Source organism: Capra hircus, chromosome 23, assembly GCF_001704415.2.
Source record: "Capra hircus breed San Clemente chromosome 23, ASM170441v1, whole genome shotgun sequence".
Lineage (NCBI taxonomy): Eukaryota > Metazoa > Chordata > Mammalia > Artiodactyla > Bovidae > Capra > Capra hircus.
This window is the reverse complement of record NC_030830.1, coordinates 8843401-8866265: the sequence shown is the minus strand read 5'-3', so window position 1 is coordinate 8866265 and position 22865 is coordinate 8843401. Positions and strand designations below refer to the sequence as shown.

Genomic DNA, 22865 nt, shown 5'->3' with positions numbered 1-22865 from the left:
AAGGGCTCTGGGTCAGTGCAGAGTAAATACTGCAGGGCCGTGTGCCCCGGAGCTACACATGTACATCACCCGAAACCACAATCGCAGGGCAGCCTGGAAGCACGTGGACAGCCGACGGGGGGGGCCACGTGCCAGCCACTCTGGGGGCAGAGATCCGGGTGCTCCTCGCAGCTGAAGGCAGCACCCGGCCCTTACCCAATGAAGGGTAGAAACCGGCCACACAGACGGCACATTGTACCTACCTCTGGGGACGACGGGTTTTTAGAAAGGGTGCAACTAGGACTTACTCAGAAGGTGAAAGCTTTAGGAGCAAAAAGACTCTGGCTCTGCCAAGGCCCCCAGGTGACGACAAGGGCCCGGGCGCTCCAGGACCACCCCAGGACCACCCCCTCGGGCTCTGCCTGCAGCTCAGTGGGTGGCCGTGGGCCCCACGGTTCACCATACCCCAAACCACAGCAGCACCCCAGCCGCTGCACGGAGGGACCCCGATGTGGGCAGAAGCACATGGACATCCTCACGGTGTGTCCCAGACACTCCTGGAGCCCCAGCAGGAAGGCGACTCGGGCCAAGTCCTGCGCTCTCCCCCTGGATCTGCCCCGACCAGAGGGGACGGCACAGCCCTCAGCAAACAGTGGGGCGCCCACGTGTCAACACACACTGCTGGTGAACGGCCGGCTGGGGGCGCTGCGGGTGGGTGTGCCGAGACGTGAGGGGCATGGACGAGGATGCCAGTCCCCCAGCCCCAGCTGCCGGCCTCTCCAGGCCAGGGCAGCCCCGTCTCGGCCCACCGAGCTGCTTCCCCACCACATCAAGCCCCATCGGGCCAGAGGTGCCTGGAAGCAGGCTGGATGCGGGGCCACGCGGGCGGGCGGTCGCCCTGCGGAGGCACTGACCTCGTCGTAGCGGTACATAAGCTTCAGGCCGCGGCAGGACTTCTGCTTCTCCACGTGGCGCAGCGCGCACTCGAGGCAGAAGACCACGTTCTCGTTCTCCTGCACGACCTGTGTGGGGCGAGAGGCAGTGCGGCTGAGGCATGCGAGGTAGGCAAGGGCGCCCCAAGGAGGGCGGCAGGCTCTCAAGAGCAGAGCAGGGGAGCCCACTGCCTGGGCTGGAGGCATCTGTGGCCCAGAAACACAGGATGCTGCTGCAAAAGCAACTGAACGTCACGGCATCACAAGCTGGAGCTGCGGCCCGGCGGCCTCGGCCCTCTGGCTTCTCCGCGCTTTCCTGGCCCGAGTCGGAGCGTGGCAGCCGGGGCTGCGGGGTTTGAGGGCTCCTGAGACTATTGGTTCAAAACCTCCCGCAGGATAAAAGATGCCAGGAGGGTCACCCTGAACATTCGTGACAGTATCTCCTGCTCCTGAGCGGCTCGGGCAGCCCAGCCAGTCGCGCCTCCCGAGGAGCCGGCCTCTGTCCACGCTCCAGCCTGCACGGCTCCCGATCCCAGGGACCCAGCTGCACCTGGCCTGAGCTGCTCTGCGTGCCGCCCCCACCCTGGCCTGGCCTGGCCTCCCTCTGTGTGACCAACGGGGAGACACTGCCTTAACACACCAGAGACAAGAGCATCACAGGCTCTTTCAGAAGGACTCTGGGAAAGACCTGTTTCCTGTCTTTGAGGTTTCTAAGCAGAGACAAGAAACCAAGCTGCAGGTGTAAGGAAATGATGCTTATTGGCAGAAACACATGACTCAAAGCTGAGGATGGAACCACACAAAAACACAAAACAGTGAACAGAAATGCACAAATCCCTTAGTAAATAACCTAAGTAATGAAAAGCACGTACAAATAAAACCTGAACTTTAACCCGTGAATTCAGGGTATGTGCTTTCTAAATAACAGGCTAAGAAATACTGGTGACCACTCTGAAAGTCAGCTTTCTGAGGGACAATGCCATCCTCGGAACCCACGGGAAGGGACAAGGGCCACACAAGGTCATAGTAGTCACCCAGGCTCATGGGAAACCTACAATGATGGTTTCCCACGAGTATAACCCCATTCCAATGCAAGACGAACAAACCCAGAACTATGCAGCTTTCATGAGTGATGTCCACAAAACATTTCTAAAATCTGGTGAAACTCTTATGGCTTGTTTGTTTTAAAGACAGCGTGGTTCTAATTTGTATTTTTTAAAAAGCCTCTGGGAAAACAAAACTAATAGAATACATACATAAAATGGGACACATGGTTGTCATGCACTGAATTATCCCCTCCCCAAATGCAGATGTCCTAACCCTCAGTAACTCAGGAGGTCCTGAGCAGGAGCATCGGAGACAGAAGCAGGGAAAATGAGGTTGTAGGGTGGATTCTGGTCCCGTATGACTTACATTCTTTCAAAGACAAGAAGAGATTAAGACAGCAGCACTCACAGGAAAGGCCCCGTGAGCACCACGGGGAAGTGGATGTCTACATGCCAAGGAGACGCCTCAGGGAGAACCAACTTGCTGACACCTTGACCTGGGACTCCCAGCCTCTACAACTATGAGACGTTTCTGCTGTTCACGGCAGCCCTGGCTAACTACAACACCAGCTACAGAGACCTGTGCGGGGGCCAACTGCCTGAGGGAGGCAGGAGGGGGCTGGGCTGGGTGTAGGAGCGTGAGGCGTGTAACTCAGCCCTGGGCTGGGTCAGACAAGCCCGTCGTGGAGGCTGCGGGACAGCCAAGAGAGAAGGCAGAAGGGCTGGACTGCGCTGGTTTCCAGCCACGACCAGGGACGGAAAGCTGGGAATAGGAAGTGCTGCTTTACCAGACAGACTTCAGAGTCCTTGGGGCAATCAGAGCAACCGCGCAGCTGAACAGAAGCTTCAAGAGGCCAGGAAAGCTAAGGAGAGGCCAGGAAAGCCAGGGAGCTGCATCCCCACAGTCAGCCCGCGGGGAGGCCGGGTGGGGCAGCCGCGTCCCCACAGTCAGCCCGCGGGGAGGCCGGGCAGGGGCAGCCGAGTCCCCACAGTCAGCCCGCGGGGAGGCCGGGCAGGGGCAGCCGAGTGCCCAGTCAGCCCGCGGGGAGGCCGGGCGGGGCAGCCACGTCCCCACAGTCAGCCCGCGGGGAGGCCGGGCAGGGGCAGCCGAGTGCCCACAGTCAGCCCGCGGGGAGGCCGGGCGGGGCGCGCGTGGGGCTCACCATGGACAGGTAGCACAGGTGCTGGCACACCTGGCATCGCCGCTCTGAGGTCTCCAGCTGCAGCCACTTCCGAGGCTTCTTCTTGCCGTCGGGCGCGGCGCTGCTGCCGTCGTGGCTGCCGTAGCGGGCGGAGGAGTGGAGGCCAGCCTCGAAGAGCTGCCGCCGCTGCCGCAGCTCCGTATCCCTGCCAGGACACCGGGGGTCAGCTGGCCCACAGGGGCTGGGGTCCTCAGTTGGGCACCCAAGTCAAAAGGCCAGACCTGCCCCAAGGCCTCTTGGACGGCCGCACTCTGCCTGCTGTGACCGCGGGGCACACGGCCAAGCGCAGAAGAGCCACCACTTGCAGCCTTCAGCCTCTGGCCGAGCCCCAGGAACAGGAGGCCAGTGCTTCCCCACAAAGGACGGACCGCACCCTCACCATGCCTGGCTGAGCCTAGATGGGCCGGCCTAGAACTGTCTCGTGTTACCTGAGCTCGTCCAGAAGGGCTGAGATGGTACTGAGAGTGGAACCGTTTTCCTTTTTTGCTTCCGCTTGTGCGATCTGGTAGAGTAACTTCTCCATCGAGAATGGCTTAGCTATATGGCGACGCTTCATCTCCTGAAAGAGGCAGTCACATCCCTTCAGGGCAGATTTTCATTTCTAGGCAGCTATCAAGGGTTTCCTTTACTGGGGAGGCAGTGCTATCTGAATTTTCAAATTCTGAATTCCATTTGGATGAAAAGCAATGCAAAAGACACACGATGATCTTGTCTCCCCCGAGGAAGACCGCAGACCCCAGGTCCTCCGCCAGCCAAAGGCAGGGTTCGCCTTTCACACCTCTGCAGCGACGGCCCAGGACTGAGCAAGAGAACTCAGCAACTTACAGGAGGCTAGCCAGCCTGGAGCCATTCTCCCTCCCCAGATGAGCTTCTCAGCCGCCTTAGGCTGTATCTACAAACAAGACCCCCACTGGGGGACGCCAGGCCACATGCGGAGTGGCCACCCGCCTACCTTGGCCGTCTCGAAGCCCATGCTCGTCCACTGGGTGGTGGCGAAGTGCACGGTCTCGGAGACGCTGTAGCCACAGCAGACTTTGGACACGAAGGATCCCGGGAAGCAGACGACGAACTGGCCACTCTGCTGCACCGTCCTGTGCACCTTGATTCCCTCCCTGCACAGCACCTCCGGGGAGATCTGCGGAGACGTGGGGCTGAGCCACCTGCCTCCTGCCCCGCTTTCCGTGAGGACCGCCTGCGGCAGCGGCCCACCACACCGGCCCTCCAGACGGGCGTCGGGGCTTAAGCCTGCTCCCCACACGGAATATGTCCTGTATTACAGATTCTCTGTTTCTCTTTTAGAAAATAAAAGAGACGTGACCCCTAAGTGAAGGAAGAGGAAGCTCTAAACTGATAAAGGCCCAGGAGCAACGCCTGAGATAAGGGCACGGCAGCGGTGATCGGGGACCCTCACAAGCAGAGCCCTGAATCCCCACCGCACGGCGGCTATGGGCTTGGGAGAGAGAAGACCCCGACAAGGGCCGCAGAGGCCAGAGAAGACCCGAGATCAGGCTGTCAGAACACAGCAGGACTCAACAGGCTCTGAGAGCCAGGCCAGCCGCCTCTGCGCTCAGCCCTCAGTGATCCTGCCCAGCGTGCCAGGTGCCCGGCCCGACCCCAGTCGCCACTTACAAACCCACCAGGCCCGAAACCGAGTCAAAGGGCCCCACGTCCTGGGCAATGAGAGGAGCGTGCTTTAGTTGTGTTTCCATAAAAGAGGAGTTTTTTACGATGGCTCCCTGGATTGGTTGTTCACAGTCCTCTAGTTCTGCGGGGCAGGTCAGCCGAGGGGTGAGGAAATGAAACCGCCGCGCGGCCCCCACCCATGGCCCCCGCCGCCCTAGCCTGTGGCCCCGCCGCCCCAGCCCGCAGCCCCTACCATGACGTTGCTCTCGAGCATCTGCAGGCCGGGGGTGCCGTTGGCTTGCAGCAGAGTGTGCACCACATCCTCCAGCTTGTGTTCCTCCTCAGCAGGAATGCAATACCTGGGCGGTTTGGAATCAGGGCGGAGGCTGCTGACAAGGCCCCTCCCCAGGGAGCCCGCCCTCCATACTCCCCCAGAGAGAGGGGTCCACAGCTGCCTGGAGACCGGCCTCAGCTGCAGGAAGGGAGGTGGGCATGTGCCCAGTGGCCCTGGGTCTCTCTGGGCAGCTCTGCCACTTATGCCCCGTGACAAGCATGCCCACCTGCATGCAGGTCCGACCTACGCCCAAGCCATGCAGCCTTCAGACCAAAACCAGACATTTAAAGCCCCTATAAATCAGATCCAGACATGTCCGCAGCTTCAACAGCCTCTTGTGAGCCTCCAGAGCAAGGACTTATTGCTGGGCTGGTACCTGACCCTTCTCTCCAGCAGACGGAGGACGGGGCGGGACCAGGGCTCAGAGTGGAACCCACCCACACCAAGGGCCTGTGCAAGGTAGAGGGAGCGGCCCTGCAGGGTGGGACTCAGACAACACGGCCCCCGCTGACTGGGGCCAAAGAGCCCAGCGGGGCCGGTGGGAGAGGACGCAGCCTCAGCTCAGCTCGAAGAACCAGGACCCTCAGTGCGGGCCGGGGAGCAGGAGGGAGGGAGTGACGACTCGGGTCCCAGGAGGACCCCTGGGGACACACCTGTCGCCTACAGCGCTCGAGACACTGGTGGCAGCGGTCTGCACAGAGGCAGGCTCCCCCTGGCCTCCTGCTCTGGGACTCTCAGCCCTGCCGTCCACAGGCTAGAGGGGACAGCTGACCACCCCCTGCCCTCCCCACAGCTACGTGCAGGGCTTCAGGCTGCCCGTCCCCACCTCCCCTAGGCCGGGTGGGGAGGGCACCCGTGATGAGCGGTCCACGGGGCGGGGGTCCTCACTACTACTAACCTAGTCAAGGTTCTTGGAGAGGCTTGTTGTCTCAACACCAACATATTCTATTGCTGATCTGACTTAGGTCCAGAGTTTCTAACCTCGCTCACACGTTTTAAGAAAAACCACACCGTAAAGTCCTCTGATCCTTTCCGGCAACCTGTCCCTGCAGCACAGAGGTTCCAGAGCCTTAAGTCCCCTGCCTCTCACTCAGCAGTCACTCAGCACGCAGGCCGCAGCCTCTCACCCTGTCTCCCTGCAGGGCCGAGGCCACGTGGCCCCACTTTCTGATGAAGGACCAGGGGCACAGGGCGGGGGGCTCACACCCCGAGTCTATGCGGCTCTTCGACCCTCCATGCTGCCTGAGACCCTGGCCCCACCACGGGAAACCCAGCAGAGGGCCTGCCTGCTCCGATACCGACGGCCCGTTGCCCCGAGGTAGCCCAAAGGCAGGAGGAGCCGTGATGAGACTGTTGCCGACACCAGCTCCTTGGAGTAAGAACATCGGCTCTAGGACTTTAATATAGGAGCTAATCACCCTACTAGGACAATAAACTGAATAAGTGTGGGATGGATGCGATGCCGGTAGCCTGTCAGACAACAAGACATCTGATCATTTGCAGTGATTTCCCATCTGCCGCCATCAACAAAGGCGCTGAAGAGCCAGCTCGGAGAGGGACTGAGGAGCCTGACAGTGAAGGATCACGCCGGGGAACCAGACCAACTCCTAATCCCCAACGGCAGAGCTCCACCTCCGGGAGACCACTCTCTGTGCAGAGAGTGGGCCGGGAGGCGCTGAGGACGCCCGCTCACGTGAGCCCATGCAGCCGCCACGCCTGGCCCGCTTCCTGCTCTATCTCTCCTCGTTTCTGACGCCAGTAGGACACGAACTCCTGGCCATCAACAACCCCGAGGGGGACACTTCAGAGAGGGACAGCCCCGTATGAGCCCGCAACTGCAACGGACAATGGCCAGGAAGAGATTCGCGGCCGTGCTCATCACCGGAGCAAACTACAACGTTCTCCACCAGCTCGCCTCCCAAGCGCGCTCCTCAGACTCTGACAGGGAGCACAGGACGCGCTCGCACGAGCCCGCCTGCCCCGGTGAGTGAGAGGGGGGCGAGCCGGCACACTCACCAAATGCAGTCAGCACCCGTGTGTAAGTAGTCGATGTAGGGGAGGTGGTTTTGGTCTCGAGACCAGCATGAGGTAGAAAAGACCATGCCGATATTCAGCCAGGGAATTGTCACTCCTGGAACAAAGGGGACAGGGAGGCACGGAGAGCCGTGAGTTAGGGCGACGGCGACAGACATCGAATCGCCTCCCCAGCCAGAAAAAGGAGGAAATGCGATCAGAACCAGGCCAACTCAATGAGAAGGCGCGTGCTCCTTCCTGCTTCTGATATAGGAACCAAGATCCAAAGACACAGTTACAAAGCAATAGTGAGGAAACACCCTGACTAGTGACTGAGGGCAGGAGGGACACGCCTACCACGGTGGCCCGTGGGGCCTCAAGGCCAGGGGCCCAGGAAGGGGACCGTGTCTAAAGCAGCCCCTCCGCCAGGGGACGGCCCTCAGTGCACCAACAGGACGCCTGGTTTCGCTCCTACCGGGTGAGGCAGGAGCCCCAGAGGGTCAGAGGTCAGCTCTGAAAGCTCCCAGGTGGAAAGCGGAGGTGTCTCCCCAGCTTCCAGATCGGCATTTGGTTTACCTTTCCACGTTTTTATCGACTCCAACTACACCCGACTCCTCTCCCTTCTCGAACAATCCCTGAGGTCTCTGCACACCCTGCACACCGTGGTCCCCAGCCCTCCAACCCGCAGCCGGCTTACCAGGCACAGCACCGAGGTGACGCAGGATGGAGCCTGTGTTATTGGGGAGGACGGTGAGGTTCCATCCGTGTCTGCAGGGGAAAGCACAGGGGCGTCACGAACCGGCACGAACCAGTGCGGACAGACGCCGTCCGGCCCACAGGACCCAGGCAGGAGCGTCCAACGGTACCTTGAAAACGGTTCTGACTTCCCCACCGGGAAGCCGCTGCCGTGGGTGTTGGTGTCCACCTTGCCGCAGTGCACGGCCACGTGGCAGTCCTTCTCCTCCACGAGCCGCCAGTACTCTTGCTGCGGGGAGAGGGGCATCAGCACCGTGCTGCCCGGGGCTGCAGAGCCCCGCCGCCGCCTGCGACCTAGGGGCCGTGGCCTCCCAGGTGGCCGGGGCTGCAGGCAGTAACCGCACGCCCAGCGTCACGGGGTCAGGTCCATGACCGACAGATGGATCAACACAAGGTACGGTGTCGTCCGAATACAACTCGGCCTCAGAGAGGGGAATTCTGACGCGCGACAACACAGGAATCCTAAGGACATGACGCTAAGTGGAGAAGCCAGTCTCAGAAGGACAAGTACTGATTCCGTTCCCGTGAGGCACTCGGGACGAAGTCAGACAGAAAAAGAGAACGGAGGGGCTGGCATGGACTCGGTGATTCACAGGAGCTGACTTCCAGTCTGGGAGGATGGACAATCTGCAAACGGGTGGTGGAGTGGGTCATACGATGACATTCAAAGGATTTTGGTGCCGCTGAACTGCACCTAAAAACGGCTTGAGTGGCACATGTCACGCGTACGTCACCGCAATCAAGGATCACTTCCGTGAAAGGGAGGGAGAAAGTGACTCAGAAAGGAAGGGGAGACGCCCCCCCCCACCACTGCAGGTGTGGTCACAGTGCCCCCAGACAGGCGTCTGGGCAGACACGCTACTCAGCCCCAAACAAGGGAAGTGACCATCCTACCCCCGAGGCTGCCACTCAAGCTAATGAAACAGACGGGGGAAGGGTGGGCACGACCTGAAAAATTGCAGGGCAAACGCCAGGTCGGGACGGGCTTTGCTAACAGGAGAGAGGGTTCCGTCTTCAACCATCAGTGCAAAAGCTCAGCAACGCCCTCCCCGCCTCAGCCAACCCCGCTTCCTGGAGCCTCTCCAGGGAGCACCCAGGGTCAGCCCCCACCACGCTGCGTGTGCGGCTGCTACAGCGAGGGGCCAGGCTGGGGGCAGCCAGAGGCCCCACCTCAAGGACAAACTGGACCATTAAACGCTCTGGGTCCCGAAGGGCCAGAGACAGTCCAGGCCAGTCAGGTCGGCCGCCTGCCGGGATTCACAGCAACGTGCGCTGAGCAAAGAAAGACAGCGGGGGCGGAAGGATCGTGCAACACAAGGGGGGCCCTTCTGCTGGGGAGCACCGGCCAAGCAGAGGCTCCAGCCCCTTCGAAGGATCCAGAAGCCCCTTCCCCTGGTGAGCACCGGCCAAGCAGAGGCTCCAGCCCCTTCATAGGATCCAGAAGTTAGCCAGACAGATTAAAGGTTCCAATTTTAGCAAATCTTCCTTTTGTGCTTAAATATTATGCAACTATTAACATTAAAGCAAAATCAAGACACTCAGGGAGGAAGGTCCAAGAGGGAGGGGACATCCGTGTACCTACGGCGATTCGTGCTGATGCACGGCAGAAGGCAACGCCACACTGTGAAGCGAGCGTCCGCCGATGAAAACAAAACCACCCAGGACCCTCAGAATTAACTTCCCAGCAGGAGGCGACAGGCAGCAACAATCTTCCACCTTCGGGGACTCCGACAAGGACCTATGTTGTAAAGCAAAGGCCTCTCTCTCTAGCTCAGACGACCACCCACCCCCAGGAGTCATGCTCCTCTCCTCTGGCACTTCTCCCGAAACTAGCGCGAACCAGCGAAAGCCACAGTGACGAGCACACGCGTCCCAGGTCAGAACCCGCCGGCGCTGTGGGGACGGGACGCGGCTCTGGTAGGGCCGAGGGGCCACCGTGTGGTCGGCACACATGCAGCCCAGAGTGCGAACCTGGGACCGAGAGGACAACGGCGCCAACGCCGAACACTGAGCCCGGGCCCGAGCACCAGGCCAGGCCTCGTGGGCTCCCAATGGCCACCATCGGAGGCGGGGCAGCCCGAGGCATGGACACCGGGGGGGGGGCCCCGAGCCCCACTCCCAGGACACCAGGTCACATCAGGGCCAGGGGCCGAGGCCATCAGCGTGGTCATGCTGAGAAAAGGAGCCTAGGACCACGGAGAGAGAGAAGCGGTCTGAAACCCACCGTCGGCCAAAAGCCAAGGCAGCCCGCGCCCTCTCCTGCTCGTCCAGCATGCCCTGAGCCCGGAGAGGAGTCGGGGCTCGCCCCCGGACAGGCCCACCTACGTCAGCACCCGGGAGCCCCCAGGGGACAGACCTGGGCTCTGCCCTCCTCCCCGGAGCCCCCTCCACTGATGGGCCAGGGCGCAGCCCCGCTCGCCTGCCCAGCCTCACACACCTCGGCACAGGGCTGGCAGAAGCACAAAAATGGCAGCCTGCCAATCCCATTAAATGAAAACCAGGAGAGGAAAAAGCACAGCCATGGTTTCAGGGCTCCAAACATCCTCCTGCTGAACAGGCTCCTGGAGGACAGGGCGAGAAGGGGCGAGAGGCGGCCAGCGCGGCACGGGGCCTGCCTGGGGCGAACAGGGCAGTCAGGGAGGACCCGGGGGACACGCTCACTCCACTACCTCCTTTCTGACCCGGAACAAGTTTGGGTCAACCCGAGCTGAAAGTTCTGGCCGCGCCCGGGACCCAGAGGATGGACTTGGGACCCTCCACCTGCCTCCGGGGGACGGAGGCCCGGGGGCTCCACCCCAGCTCCAGGCAGAGAGAGGGCGCCTGGCTCACACACCTCAATTTCAGCTGGTGCGGGCTCCTTGCTGAAGCACATGTTCATGATATTTCTTGCTGTTCGGTAAAATGTTGTTAAAGAAACAGACCTTCCCTGGAAAGGAAACAAAAGCAAGAGTCAAGCTGGAGCAACAAAGCAGGGCTACCCCGTCAGGGCCCCGTGCGCATGTCCCTGTGTCCAGGGGCCATGTCCCTAGCTGACAGGAACACAGAAGCAGGGACCACATTCCCGAGAAGGACCCTCAGTGTGGACCAAGAAGGTGGCGACCCCCCAACCACCACAGCCCCGGCCAGACCCCTCGGCACCCGCAGGACGCACTGCCCCAGGCGCCTCAGCGAAGACTAACATCGCTGGAGCAATGGGGACAGCCTGGAGGAGGGAGGAGAAAGGCTTTGGTCGGGACACAAGCCAACAACATCCAGACAGACACTGGCTGGAACTCGGGACCGGAGACGCTGGGAGAGAAACCTGGGGCAACCCTGGACCCGCCCTGAGGGTCCTCCCTTGAGAACCGGGCAGGCGACCAGCCTGGCCTCGGGGATCTGTAGGGGCCAGAGGGATCCAGTCCTCCTCCCGCCAGGGGAGGCCCCTGCCCTCCACGCCCCTGGGGGGGCCCGCAGGGTCTTCAGATTACCTAACCTGCCCACCTCTGCCACCGTGCCCCAGGAACATTCCCAACGACACGCCCACTGGGATGAATGGTGGCACGTCCTACAGGCAAGCCCTCCACTCCTCCCTGACTGGGCACGCTCACCCCTTGACTGCGGAGTACTTATTGAGCACCTACTATGTACCAGGCCTGATTCAAGGGGCTGTAGATGGAGCGGTGCTCAAAACACACAGTGTCTCTGCCCTCGAGGCACCTTCAGGCTGCCTGGGGAATGTGGCCTCGCACAGAATGGAGCTGGGATATGGCACCAAGTGTGATGAGCCAGAGGCAGAGGAGACGGGCCCCTAACGAGGTGATGCTGGAGCAGCCCCAGGAACAGAGCTGCCTCTGGAGGGACAGTGGGCACAGTCATGTCACAGACCCTGCTCATCTCATCATCAGCTCTGTAACTGAGGCTCCTAACCAAGAGAAACGTCTGCGCAAGTCCAAACTTCTCACCTGCCATTCCTCACAAGATAAAGTTGGAACCACTAGGAAGAGCCTGATTTTCTATCAACTAAAGCAGGGTGCCTGTAATTCAACATGACGACACCCAGCACCCAACAGTCAATCGCCAGATGCTGAGCGGGCTCAGAATCTGGAACCATGAGCTCCCGGCCGGCTCTCAGTGCACACAGCCTCCACGGCCACCAGCCTGCAGCCACATGTACACAAATCCAACCTTCCCTGGGTCCAGTCACAGGGAAAGCTCCAGGCAAGCAGGCATCTCTCCCCAGAAAGGAGGTTGAGACTCCAACCGAGGCGAGGACACAGAGGGAAGCCGGGAGGGACCTCGAAGCACAGACTCAGAGGAAAGAGGCCCGAATCAGGGCAGAAGCACAGACACGCATCACGTTTCTGCACCGCGGCCAGGCTCACGTGGGTGGGCATGGCCACCAAAACTTCCGCAGGGGCCCTGCCCTCCTGGAGCCTGCAGAACTGATCAAGGTTGGGGGTCCTGTGCCCCCTCCTGGCCTAGGGCCCAATTGCCCTGGAGGGCCAGGGAGGGGGGAGCCCAGCCTCCGTGGACAGAGCCAGGCTGCCAAGCAGGGAGACACCGAGATGCCCCCTCGCTCCCCGGAGGAAGGGGTCTTGGAATACCTGGATGGGTACACGGTGTGGGCAGAAGCAGGGAGCCACCCCTGCTCTCTCCCCAGGAGATCCGCATGACAGGCAGGCAGCAGCAGAGCTGTGCCGAGTGGCATGGGGTGTGACTGGGAGCGGCAGGGGGCCTGGTCCCTGTGGGTACGAGAAGCCCCAGACCCAGCCTGCGGAAAGAGGAGTTGTGCCTCCCAGGTTGCGTCCCTGGCATGTGGGCACACGTATACAAGAACACACATTTAATGTAGCCCGATTCCCAGGTGGCACAGTGGTAAAGAACCTGCCTGCCAATGCAGGAAATGTAAGAGACCCAGGTTTGATCCCTGGGTCAGGAAGATCCCCTGGAGGAGAGCAAGGCAATCCACTCCAGTATTCCTGCCTGGAGAAGAATCCCATGGACAGAGGAGCCTGAGAGGCTATACTCCATGGGGCTGCACAAAGTCAGGCACAACTGAAGCAACTCAGCACCACACCAAGGCCAGAGCTGGGCGCCCAGGAGCCCGGTCCAGACGCTCATTCCGCCCCAGACTGCAGATGGCTCTCTACAAGGGATGGGACCAGGGCCGGCTGTCAGGGGTCTCGGGGTCCCACGGCCCACAACATGCACGCGAGGGCACACGGCAGGCCCGCAGGCCCTACCTTGTATATACACTTGTGGAAGTCGCTGAGGATGCCCTTATCCTCCTCGTCCTCCTTCACCACCTCCTTTTCCTGAGCAAAGAGTCGCCGCCGGCCCGTCTTGAGCTGCGCGGGGCCCACCTCCTTTAGCTTGCTGCGGAAGCCGTTCCTGTGGGCCACGCCATTGATGAGCCCGTTCTTGGGCTCGAAGCGGGGCAGTGGGTGGAAGCGATGGTAGTCCTGCTCCGTGTGGCCCTCCAGGGGCCCCTTGCGCCGCTCCAGGCTCTCCTTCTCCATCAGCACCTCCCTCTCCAGGCGCCGGTGCTCCTCGGGCGACAGGGAGTCGTAGGAGAGCAGGTACTGGCAGTAGGCCTCCTGGAGCTTGGCCAGCCGGTCCTGGGCGGTCCTGGGGACGCGCAGCATGTCTGCGAGTTTGTTCCACTTTTTGAGGTCCGTCACTTGCTGCATGCCGCCCATCTCGTTAATCAGCCGGAAAAAGCAGGCCAGGTCGAGCTCACAGCCTCCTGGGATGCGAGGGGAGAAAAGACAGCGACAGCGGGTAAAAGGGACTGTGAACGAGACCGCCTTCCGTCACCTGAGAGTCCACAGGCACCCAGTGCCCACCACGCGCCAGGGAGGCCACCAGGCCAGGGGTCAGAGCAGCAAACAGGGCCGCCCAGCCTAGAGAGACAAGGCTGAGACCATCTTAGCACTAAGACGGCAGAGACCAGGACAGGCCGAGGAGCAACTGACACAGGAGGGTGGCCTGGGCAGGGAGCCCCGAGGAGGGGGCACTTAAGGCAGAGGCCTGAAAGGAAGGAGAGGCGGTCCCTGGGGAGAGAGGACCCAGCATGGCTGGAGCAGGGGCAAGGTGCACACCCCCTCACGCCCTAGGAGGCAGGGGGACGGCTCAAGGAGCAGGGCTTCTCTGCAGGGCTGGCAGAGCCTAGGTCATGCCCTCGGCCACCTCTGCAGCCCAGCATCGCCTGGAACGGCTGTGGGATGGGAACCGCACACACCCAGCACGCACCATCAGTTCCAATTCCCCTCCCAACCCTCCCCCCCCACACACACACGCATGCACGCACACACACGCACAGTAACCTCCCTTCAGCCCCTGAGACTTCCAGGCAGCGGGCAAGGCCCCCCTGAGGGCAGGCGGGACTCTGTCCGCCCCTCAGCTCCTCCCATCACTGCTCACACCCCTGCTCATCCCTGAAGGTGTGTGGGCTGCTTCTCACTGTCTCTCAATCAGACTGCACAAACCGTGAGGCAGGAGACGGCACAAGACCCACAGACGTGCGAGTGCTGCCCAGTGACTGTCTCAATGGGAACTGGAAAAGCAACCACCCTTGGGCCAATAAAAAGGAAACATCTTCCAGAATAATCATCCACTGGCTGTGAGGAGACAAACACCCCACAGAATGCTAGGTGAGCAAATCTTCAGAAGGGGGGACACCTTGGTATAAAATAAAGGAAGGGAAGAGCAGCGGGCTCCTGAGAACAGCATCAGACCACTTCAGCCAGCCATGCGCCAACGGGCCCAGCCGGCCAGCATGTCCGGGGACGGGCGAGCGGCACCCCGAGCCCACCTGCTGTGCCAGGCGGGACGCTGGCTGGTTGCTTGGTTGAGGCCAGCAGGGGCCACGTCGAGGAGGAGACCTGCCCCGACCTTGGCCGTCGGGGCCTAAGGCCCAAGGTTCCAAGACGCGCGGCAGGCCTTGCTCTCGGTCTGGGCACCTCCTGGACCTGCCGAGGTGGACGGGGAGGTGGGTCACACCAGAGACTGACCAGAAAGGAGGTCACCGCTGTAAGCCAGCAGCACAGACACCCTGACATATCTCTGCAAAGGCATCACGTTGCCCTTCTCCTGTTCTCACCAGCGCACTCTCAAGGACCACAGGACGCTGCGGGACAAAGCGCCACCTTCCCAGAGAAGGGGCAAACAGTCTGTGGACGCTGGGAAACTTCCTTCAAAACCAAGTCCCTCACGCTGCAAGGAGGCTGAGCGCAGAGCTGAGACCCAAGGCGGGTGGCAGGCCAGCCAGCTCCTCCCCCACGCGGACAGGGCTTCACACCTGGGCCAACAGCAACGGTGTGAACACACCCAGTCACATCGAGGCTTCTGGTGCCGTGGGAACCGAGGTTTAGGAAACCCACTCTGACGTCACCCGATGCCCTGACTGCTCAGAAGATCCGCTGCCCCACTGCAGCTCTGGGTCTCCCGCGTAGCCCCCACCGCACTCCCGAGATGCCGACGCCTCAGCCTGCTCCCAAGCCCGCGTCACCTCCGATCACATCCGTGACAGCGGGCCACAAGCCAAGCGTTCTCTGAATTTACGTGAGTCTCATCTGCTGAGAGTAACAGCAACACCTCCGTGGTGCAAGGAAACCTATCTTACTGCCCACCCCGACACCTAAGTGACCGCAGCGGCCCCTCTGCTCCCTGCCTGCCAAAGGCTGCTCCAACCTGGAGGTGGGCCCCGCGCTGCTCCTGTCCAGGGTCCTGAGCCGGAAGAGAGGTGTGTGAGGTCACCACTCCATGGTACCGGCTCACCCCGACGGAAGGCCTTAATCCTGGAGGTGCAAGGACCCGCAGGGGAGGAGGGAGACGGGGATTCCAGGCGGGCCGTGCGTGTGCCCAGCCCGGGGCCTCACCATGCCAGCCGACCTGTTCACAACAGCAGTCACTGAGGTGAGCGCGGCTGCAGCACAGAGCTGCACCTGGGCTCGGGTCCACAGGGTTCCAGGAGCTACAGGCTCCACCGGGACCTGATTCTCACCAGGAAAACCGAGAGGCAAGGAAGGAAGAGGGCAGAGAGAGAGAAGGCTGAAGCGCCACCCACCCACAGTCCTGCATGGAGGCCCTAAGTGTGGCTGTTTAGAGGCAGTGCTGAAAGTGGTGATCACAGCAAAAGGAGGCCATCAGGTGGGCCCTGACCCCACGCGACTGTATGGGCCCTGACCCCATGCGACTGGTGTCCTTCTAACAAGAGAAGGGACGCCAGGAATCTGTGTGGGGGGGAGAACAGGTGGGGACAAGGGAGAAGGAGGCTGCCCACAAGGCAAGGAGACAGGCCTCAGGAGAAAGGAACCCTGCCAGCACCTCGCTCTCAGATTTGCAAGCTCCAGACCTAGAGAAGCGACTCCCTGCAGGTCTAGCCCCCAACTGCAGTACTTGCTTAAGGCAGCCCCAGCAGACGAAGGCAGGGTGCAGCAGTCCTGCCTTCTCTCTGGACGCCACTATGGACTCAGCCAGGCAGCCAGCAGGTGTGGCCCAGTATGAGTGAGTGAGTGAGTGAGTGAGTGAGTGAGTGAGTGAGTGAGTGTGTGTGTGAGGCTGTCTGTGGGTGTGGCTCTGTGTGTGGGTGTGCGAGTGTGTGTGTGTGTGAGGGTGTGTATGTGTGTGTGGGGGGGGGGGGGGGTGGCGCGGCGCACAGGACCACACTGACCTGCAAAAAGCGGGGCTCAGACTCCCCCCAGGCCCGGACGCGCGCGGAGGAGCTGGTGCGGAGCCGGCCGCCGCGGGCCTTACCTATGAGCGGGAGCTCGTCCATGGCGATGCCCTGAGACCTGAGGTGCTTCTTGATGCAGGCCAGCCGCTGCACGTTGGGGCCCCAGCGCCGGCCCAGCTTGTGGATGTGCTGGATCTGCGTGACGAAGCGCATCTCGTCGTTGAGCTTGCACTCGGGCCGCCAGTCCGGGGGCGGGACCACCCTGCACATGCCGTACTTCTCCACCTGAGGGCGCACCGACTCGATGTAGACGAGCGGGTCGTGGAACTCCTTGGCCGACGGCCGCAGCACGGGGATCTCGTCCATGGCCGCCCACCCGGCCCTGCCGGCCCCCTTCTCGGCCTTGGCCGCCCCCTCGTGCGGCCGAGGCAGGGGCTCCGATTGCGAGGTAGAACGATTTTCACAGGGGGCGCCGCCGTCCGGCTTGCCATGTGCTTGTCTGCCCGGCGGGCCCTTGCCGGCTGCCGCCCGCTTGGGCCGGTTCCTCTCCAGGCTCCGCTCGGGCGCCTCCTTCTTCCCAGGGCCGCCAAGCGGCGCCTTCTCGGCGGGGCCCGGGGCTGCCTTCCTGCCGGGGCCCTCGGCGGCGCTGCCCGCGGCCCCCTTCATCTTCTTGGGGGGCGACTGCGGCTTGTCGGCCGGGGGCGCCTCCTCCAGCCTCCGCTTGGAGTTCCGGAGCCCCTCCCGCAGCTGCCGCCCCCCCACCTCCTTAGTGCACGGCTTTGGGTTCAACCTGCCGCTGACCTTGAGGCCACTGACGGCGGGCCCAGTGGCCCTGGACGCCCCCCCGAGGGATAGCACCTGTTTGCGGGTTTTTGCATTGCTGCTTTCAGTTTTCCCTGAGATTGTGTGGGTGACAGCGGAACTGGGCTTGTGGTGATGGGGTTTGGTTTCCTTGACCAGTTCTCTCTTGGCTTTGGTGTATGTGACAGTCCCCTTCGTCACCGTTGCAGTGTACTTCACAGTTTTGGACGGTGAAGGTCTGACTTCGCGCATCTTTTTGGCACTGGTTGCGCTTGTACCCAGAGATGACATTCGGGTGACTCCGTTGACCTTAGAGACCTGGGGGCAGCAGGAGGAGCAGAGAGCACAATCAGTTTCTGCGCGCAGGGGACCCTGCACCCAGGCCCAGCTCAACAGCCGCGCCCGCTGGTGAGGAGCAGGCACAGGGGTCCCAGCAAAGGCATACAAACCACAGCCTCCACGTTATCTGCCAGTCACCCAACACAATCACAAGGCTGTGCTGATAAGGAGACAGGTGCACGCGCGTGCACACACACACCCCTGTTCCAAGAAAAGACACGGTTACACACACACACCCCCGTTCCGAGAAAAGATGGTTGTTCTTTCCCTCTGCTCCATATATTTCAGCATGATCTGCCCACAGGACGGTAAAATCCACGCTAAATAAGTAAAGAGGGAAATAGAAAATGCCACAGGAAGAAAAGAGCAAGCTCTCTCATGGGGCTCAGATGCCCACGCCCAGAGGGGCAGCTGCCAGCAGCGGGCATGTGTCACCTGGCGCCTCACTGGACACCCTGCACGTCTCTGGCACCCCAGCCTCTTCTGCCCAGGAGGCACCCATCTCCCGCCTCTGTAAATGTCCACAGTCGATTCTGTGGGAACTGGGTAAATGGTCAGTCGCTCTTCACCTGTCTTACAGCCTGGACACCACACTAATTTTGTGACACACAGAAGTCACCCTCATTTATAAAGAGAGGCCAGGGGGTGACAAAGGTAGACACCCGAAAAGCATTAATTTCCGAAGAATGATGACAGGCCCACAGGAGGAGCCGCTGCCGGGCTGGTTTGGGGGGCGGGGAATGATACCGCATCACCCAGCTCTGCAGAAAGTGAGGTGCTGGCCCACCGCTACCCGCCTGGCATCTGCAGCTCAGGTTACCCCAGGGGCACAGACACGCAGCTGTCCTCAGTTCAACCAGAACTCAACTGCCATGCTCCCATCTCCCACGAGAGGGAGCCATTGAGTCGAGTGGCTCTGCCCAGGCTCTGGGAGCAGCAAAGGAGCCCAAGAGAAACACTGCTGGCTGGGGGATCTGGACTTCAAAATTCAACTCAAACAGCACATGAGCCTAAATGAACAGAATCCGCTGGGCAGGCAGCAGGGCTACGGGCGGGAGGGCAGGCCTGCTGGCGCGGCGGGCCCCTGGGAGTCAGTGAGCAGAGGGGTGAGGCTGCCGCGGCCTGGTCAGGGCCCAAGGTCTCCACAGCACCTGCCCCCTCCTGAGGCTCCCAACTGAGTCACACCCCAGGGTCAAAGAGCAACCTGGACTCCCTGTGGGACCTAACGAAGCCCAGACGAAGACCTTAATGTTTTCCAGCCAAGGCGAGCCTCTCACATCTTTCCCGGGATGCTTTTTATTTTCCAGAATATTGAAGAAGACTCCTCATCCTCTGGTCTGAAAAGCTCAACCTCCTCGCGCCATCGACCGCCGTATGTGTGATCGTGAGCACCTCTCCTAGAGGCCCCACAGCTCAGCAGACCCTCCGCCCTGCCCTTGTGAGCAGGTTCTCTTCTTCCCATGACGGCCCGTCTCAGCGCCCAGACGAGAACAGGGGCAACCTGCTGGGCACAGCCTCACCATGCACAACAGCCGCATCCTGGCCTCTGGCCCACACCCCTCCGGATGCAAAACCCTCCTCACCGCGTCTAGAAACCATTTCCATACCCTTGCCAGGTGTAAGAACCATTGTTTCTTCATCCTAAATCCATTACTATCTTGCTGCACACCACGTAAGCACTACGCTGAGGAAATGCTGCTTTGTTGAACACCTACCATACGTCCAAATCATCAGCCGGGAGCAGTTCAGGGCTGTTACACACGCCTGTGTCACCTGACACCTTTGGGAGAATAGGACCTGGAAGGCTGGCAAGGCCCCGCACACCAAGTTCTCATGCCCCGAGCCCCGGGGGCCAGGGCTCTCAGGAGGGTAGGCACCCACCCAGCACACACGCGCCCCGGGGGCGTCCTTGACAGCAGAGTGAGCTCTCGGGGCGCCGGGGCCGACAGGCAGCGGCACCCCCACGCAGAGGTCCCTCACCCCATCACCTGCATTTCATACAACCCCTGATCTCTTCTTTCAGGCCGACAGAAAAAAATTAACCATATCTGAGATTACAGATCCGAGTATTCTCCGGGCCTCCGTCTTTTATGCAGTTGAAAAGATGAAAGGTCAGGTTCTAATCACTTGCATCAGGCTGTTACAAAGGAATCTACAATTGGCTTCTAGCGACCCTTTTTTTCCTCCCCCCAGAGTACTTAACTAATGGGATTTGATGGTATCAAAATTACCCTTTCATGTCCCACAATATCCCTGGGAGAGGAGCTGGCATCACTGGCTCGAAATCAACAATAGGGCCCAGGCAGGTTGACTATCACAGCCTAAGTCTCGGTGAAGGTCACGCTCAGAGCCCAGCTAGAACTGGGAGTCCTGGGTCATCCCACTTGGGGAACTTGACAGGGGAGGGAGGGCAGGAGACGCCCCTCTTACAAGACCTGAACCCGCAAACCAGCCAGGCTCCTGCAGTCACGCAGATGATGGAGTCTGCCTGCCTAGGTCTCTCACCTACTTCCAGGTGGAGAGCCTGCTGTGGAACAGGGGCTGGGGCCACCCCAAGGCAGGGAGAACCTGCTACTCCCTAATTCTCACCTCCAACCGCATGACCCCCTCTTGTTCAATGACAAAGGGAAACCCTGAACTCAGAGGCAGGCACTGGGGGCTGAGGATGAGTCTGGACCAACCGAGATGGGGGGTTACCCAACATAGCCTCATGAGTCTGAAATTGAAAGAGAGATATTGAGAGAGATATTCATTCCACCCTGAGATTCCTGCTCCAGAGATAGGTCCCTGTCCACTCCGGACCCTTTCAGAATTGTTTTTTCATAAGCAATGATCTGGAGGGAAGTTCTGCACAAGGACCAGTCCGGACAACGGCTTTGGAAATGGAATGAGGACTCCAAATGGACAGTGTGTCTTGCACTTTACATCCTGAAAACTGGGAACCCAGCTCAGGAAGGCCAATTCCACGCTCAAGTGTTCTCATGAGGAAAACTGAGGTTTGTATTGCAGGAACTTCAGCGGGCAGTATGCAAAGCCCACCTGCTTAATCTCAGGGTAACATGTCAAAGCGTGAGGTGGCGATCTCAGGACCGTGGAAACTAAACGAGGATGCTCGCCTCATCCACCCAACTGACAACTGAGTGATGCTTGCCAGCGCACGGTTAAGACTGGTAATACTCGCGTACACACACAGTCCTTTGTACGTGCCACATGTGAACAGCCCCATGTTTGGAGACAACGGTTCCTGACATTGTCAAGAATGAGAAAGACCACAGGGAAAGAACAATTCAGCAGAAGGAGAAATTCCAACCCTCACATGACAAGGAGTGTCTTTTAGTCACTACGCACACTGCCTGCCAGGGAGTCTCCGGTCCACCCGTACCACTAAGGGCAACTTAACTGTCTGCGACATGATTCCTGGTGAGGCGAGCTCACCGCCTTCCAGGGGCAGTGACAGCAGCAGCAGAGGGGTTAACGAGATGCCGCCAGGTCCAGGCGCCCGTCTCGCCGCGCCTCCAGGCCCCTCTCACCCCTACTGTCTCCCTCCCGGGTCCCCCACTGGATCAAGGGTCTGGATCTCACCTTGAAATCTGCTGGGGGGTGGGGGTGGGGGTGAGGGCAGGGAGGGCAGAGTGTGTGGCCTCGGGGCGAGGGATGGGGAGCATGTCCCCTGTGGCCACACCCCATCTCATCACCACCTGCAGGCCACTCAGAAGTCCTGCCACAGCCGCCAAGGTGTCCACCAGGGACAGTTCACATGTAGGCCGGCTGCAGACCTGTTTCAAGGCAACGTGTGGCTCCCGGCCTCCGCAGTGCGGGGCAGGGGACGCCCCCTCGCTGCCCTTCCAGGACACCTGTCAGCAGCCTCCGGGGAGCGACCAACTCCAGCCACGCGCCCTGCTCTGTCTTCACCTGAGGAGAGGCGCGGGCACCAGCAGCCCTGTCCAGGCCACGGCTCTCTCACCTCTGATCGTCCCTTCCTGCTTTCCGAGCCCTGGAAACACGCACTGCTTCGGGCTACTCCTCACATTCCCCTTCAGTGAATTTGGTGAAGCAGACAGGTGGCCTCGGGCGGGAAGGCTGGCACCTCTGGGCCAGGCCTTGGTCCCTGGTCGGCAAGGGCCAGTCCTCACCTGTTTCCGTAAGTCCTGAGCCGACCGATGCAGAGGGGGGTGGTGGTGGTGAGCGGCGAGCCCCTTGGCCGAGGAGCCCGCGGGGGGTGCGGCAGGGGGGTGGCTTGCGGACGCCTGCTCCCTCCGGGTGTCGGCCCGTGCATCGCTGTGCTTCTCCTTCGCCGGAGTGGCCTCTTTGCTTTTGTGTTTCTGAACAGGTTCCTTCTCCCGGGAAGACCTGCTGGAACCATTGAAAACTGCAAAGGAGGGAGGGAGGAAGAACAGAGTCGCTGGGGCTGCAGCCTGCTGCTGGGCGCCCCGCACCCCGCAGACAGGAGGAGGAGGAGAAGGGAGACACGCTGGGCAAGCGTCCCATCTCACAGGCTCTCAAGGCCCAGCCTCCAGACAAAACGGCCACAAAGGAGAGGAATAATCCTAAACACAGAGAAACCCAAAGAAAAGTTATCAATGCAGCTTAGGAATTAGGAGCTTTGGTTGAAACAATGAGAAAATCCATTTTTTAAAAATCACTACAAAAAGGTAAGCATACGCACAAATATACAGTAGCCCTTAGAGTATCAACGTCACACCTTAAACAAAAAGAGAAGAGTTAAAATGAAAAAACCAACTAGTCACATTCCAAGAGCATGACCACCTCACGCGTGAAGACACAAGGGATCCAGAGTTTAAACTAAGGCATGGGAGGCTGCCGATCTGGCTGGTGGACATGGGTCAGGATGCAGCTGCTTCTCCTGACCCCTCGGTGCCCACAGAAGAGGGGGAGCAGGGCTCCAGAGCCCTGAGCCAAGCTCCTTTCTACTCCAGGAGCCACAATACCTGCGAGTATGAAGTGCTTGCTGTCAGCCCAGGGACCGCACTCAAGCTGTCACTCAGCCTCTGAACCCAAAGGGACCAGTCCTGCCCTCGAGCCCATTTCTCAGAGGACACCACTGGAAGGTCCTGCTGTGCCCCAAGCCCACCTCCCTGACCGCCAGATGGCGCTCAGAGCCAGCTCCCCACATGCCCACTGCACCACCATCCCCAGGGAGCTGAGACCCCGGAGAGCACGCTC

The 22865-nt window shown here is 60.7% G+C and overlaps 1 protein-coding gene across 4 annotated transcripts in view; it reads right to left on the bottom strand.

Moving 5' to 3' along the window:
* JARID2 (jumonji and AT-rich interaction domain containing 2) overlaps nt 1-22865 on the bottom strand; it is a 230157-nt gene that overhangs the window by 3775 nt on the left and 203517 nt on the right. For all 4 annotated transcript variants that reach the window (XM_018038767.1, XM_018038765.1, XM_018038769.1 and 1 more), the window contains 12 exons: nt 21815-22050; nt 16622-17660; nt 13108-13610; nt 10719-10811; nt 7996-8114; nt 7827-7897; nt 7133-7247; nt 5036-5141; nt 4112-4294; nt 3588-3718; nt 3121-3304; nt 894-1001 (listed from right to left, as the gene is read on the bottom strand). In XM_018038767.1, coding sequence (XP_017894256.1) covers nt 894-1001; nt 3121-3304; nt 3588-3718; nt 4112-4294; nt 5036-5141; nt 7133-7247; nt 7827-7897; nt 7996-8114; nt 10719-10811; nt 13108-13610; nt 16622-17660; nt 21815-22050 — 2888 coding nt within the window. The remainder of the gene's footprint in view (nt 1-893; nt 1002-3120; nt 3305-3587; nt 3719-4111; nt 4295-5035; nt 5142-7132; nt 7248-7826; nt 7898-7995; nt 8115-10718; nt 10812-13107; nt 13611-16621; nt 17661-21814; nt 22051-22865) is intronic.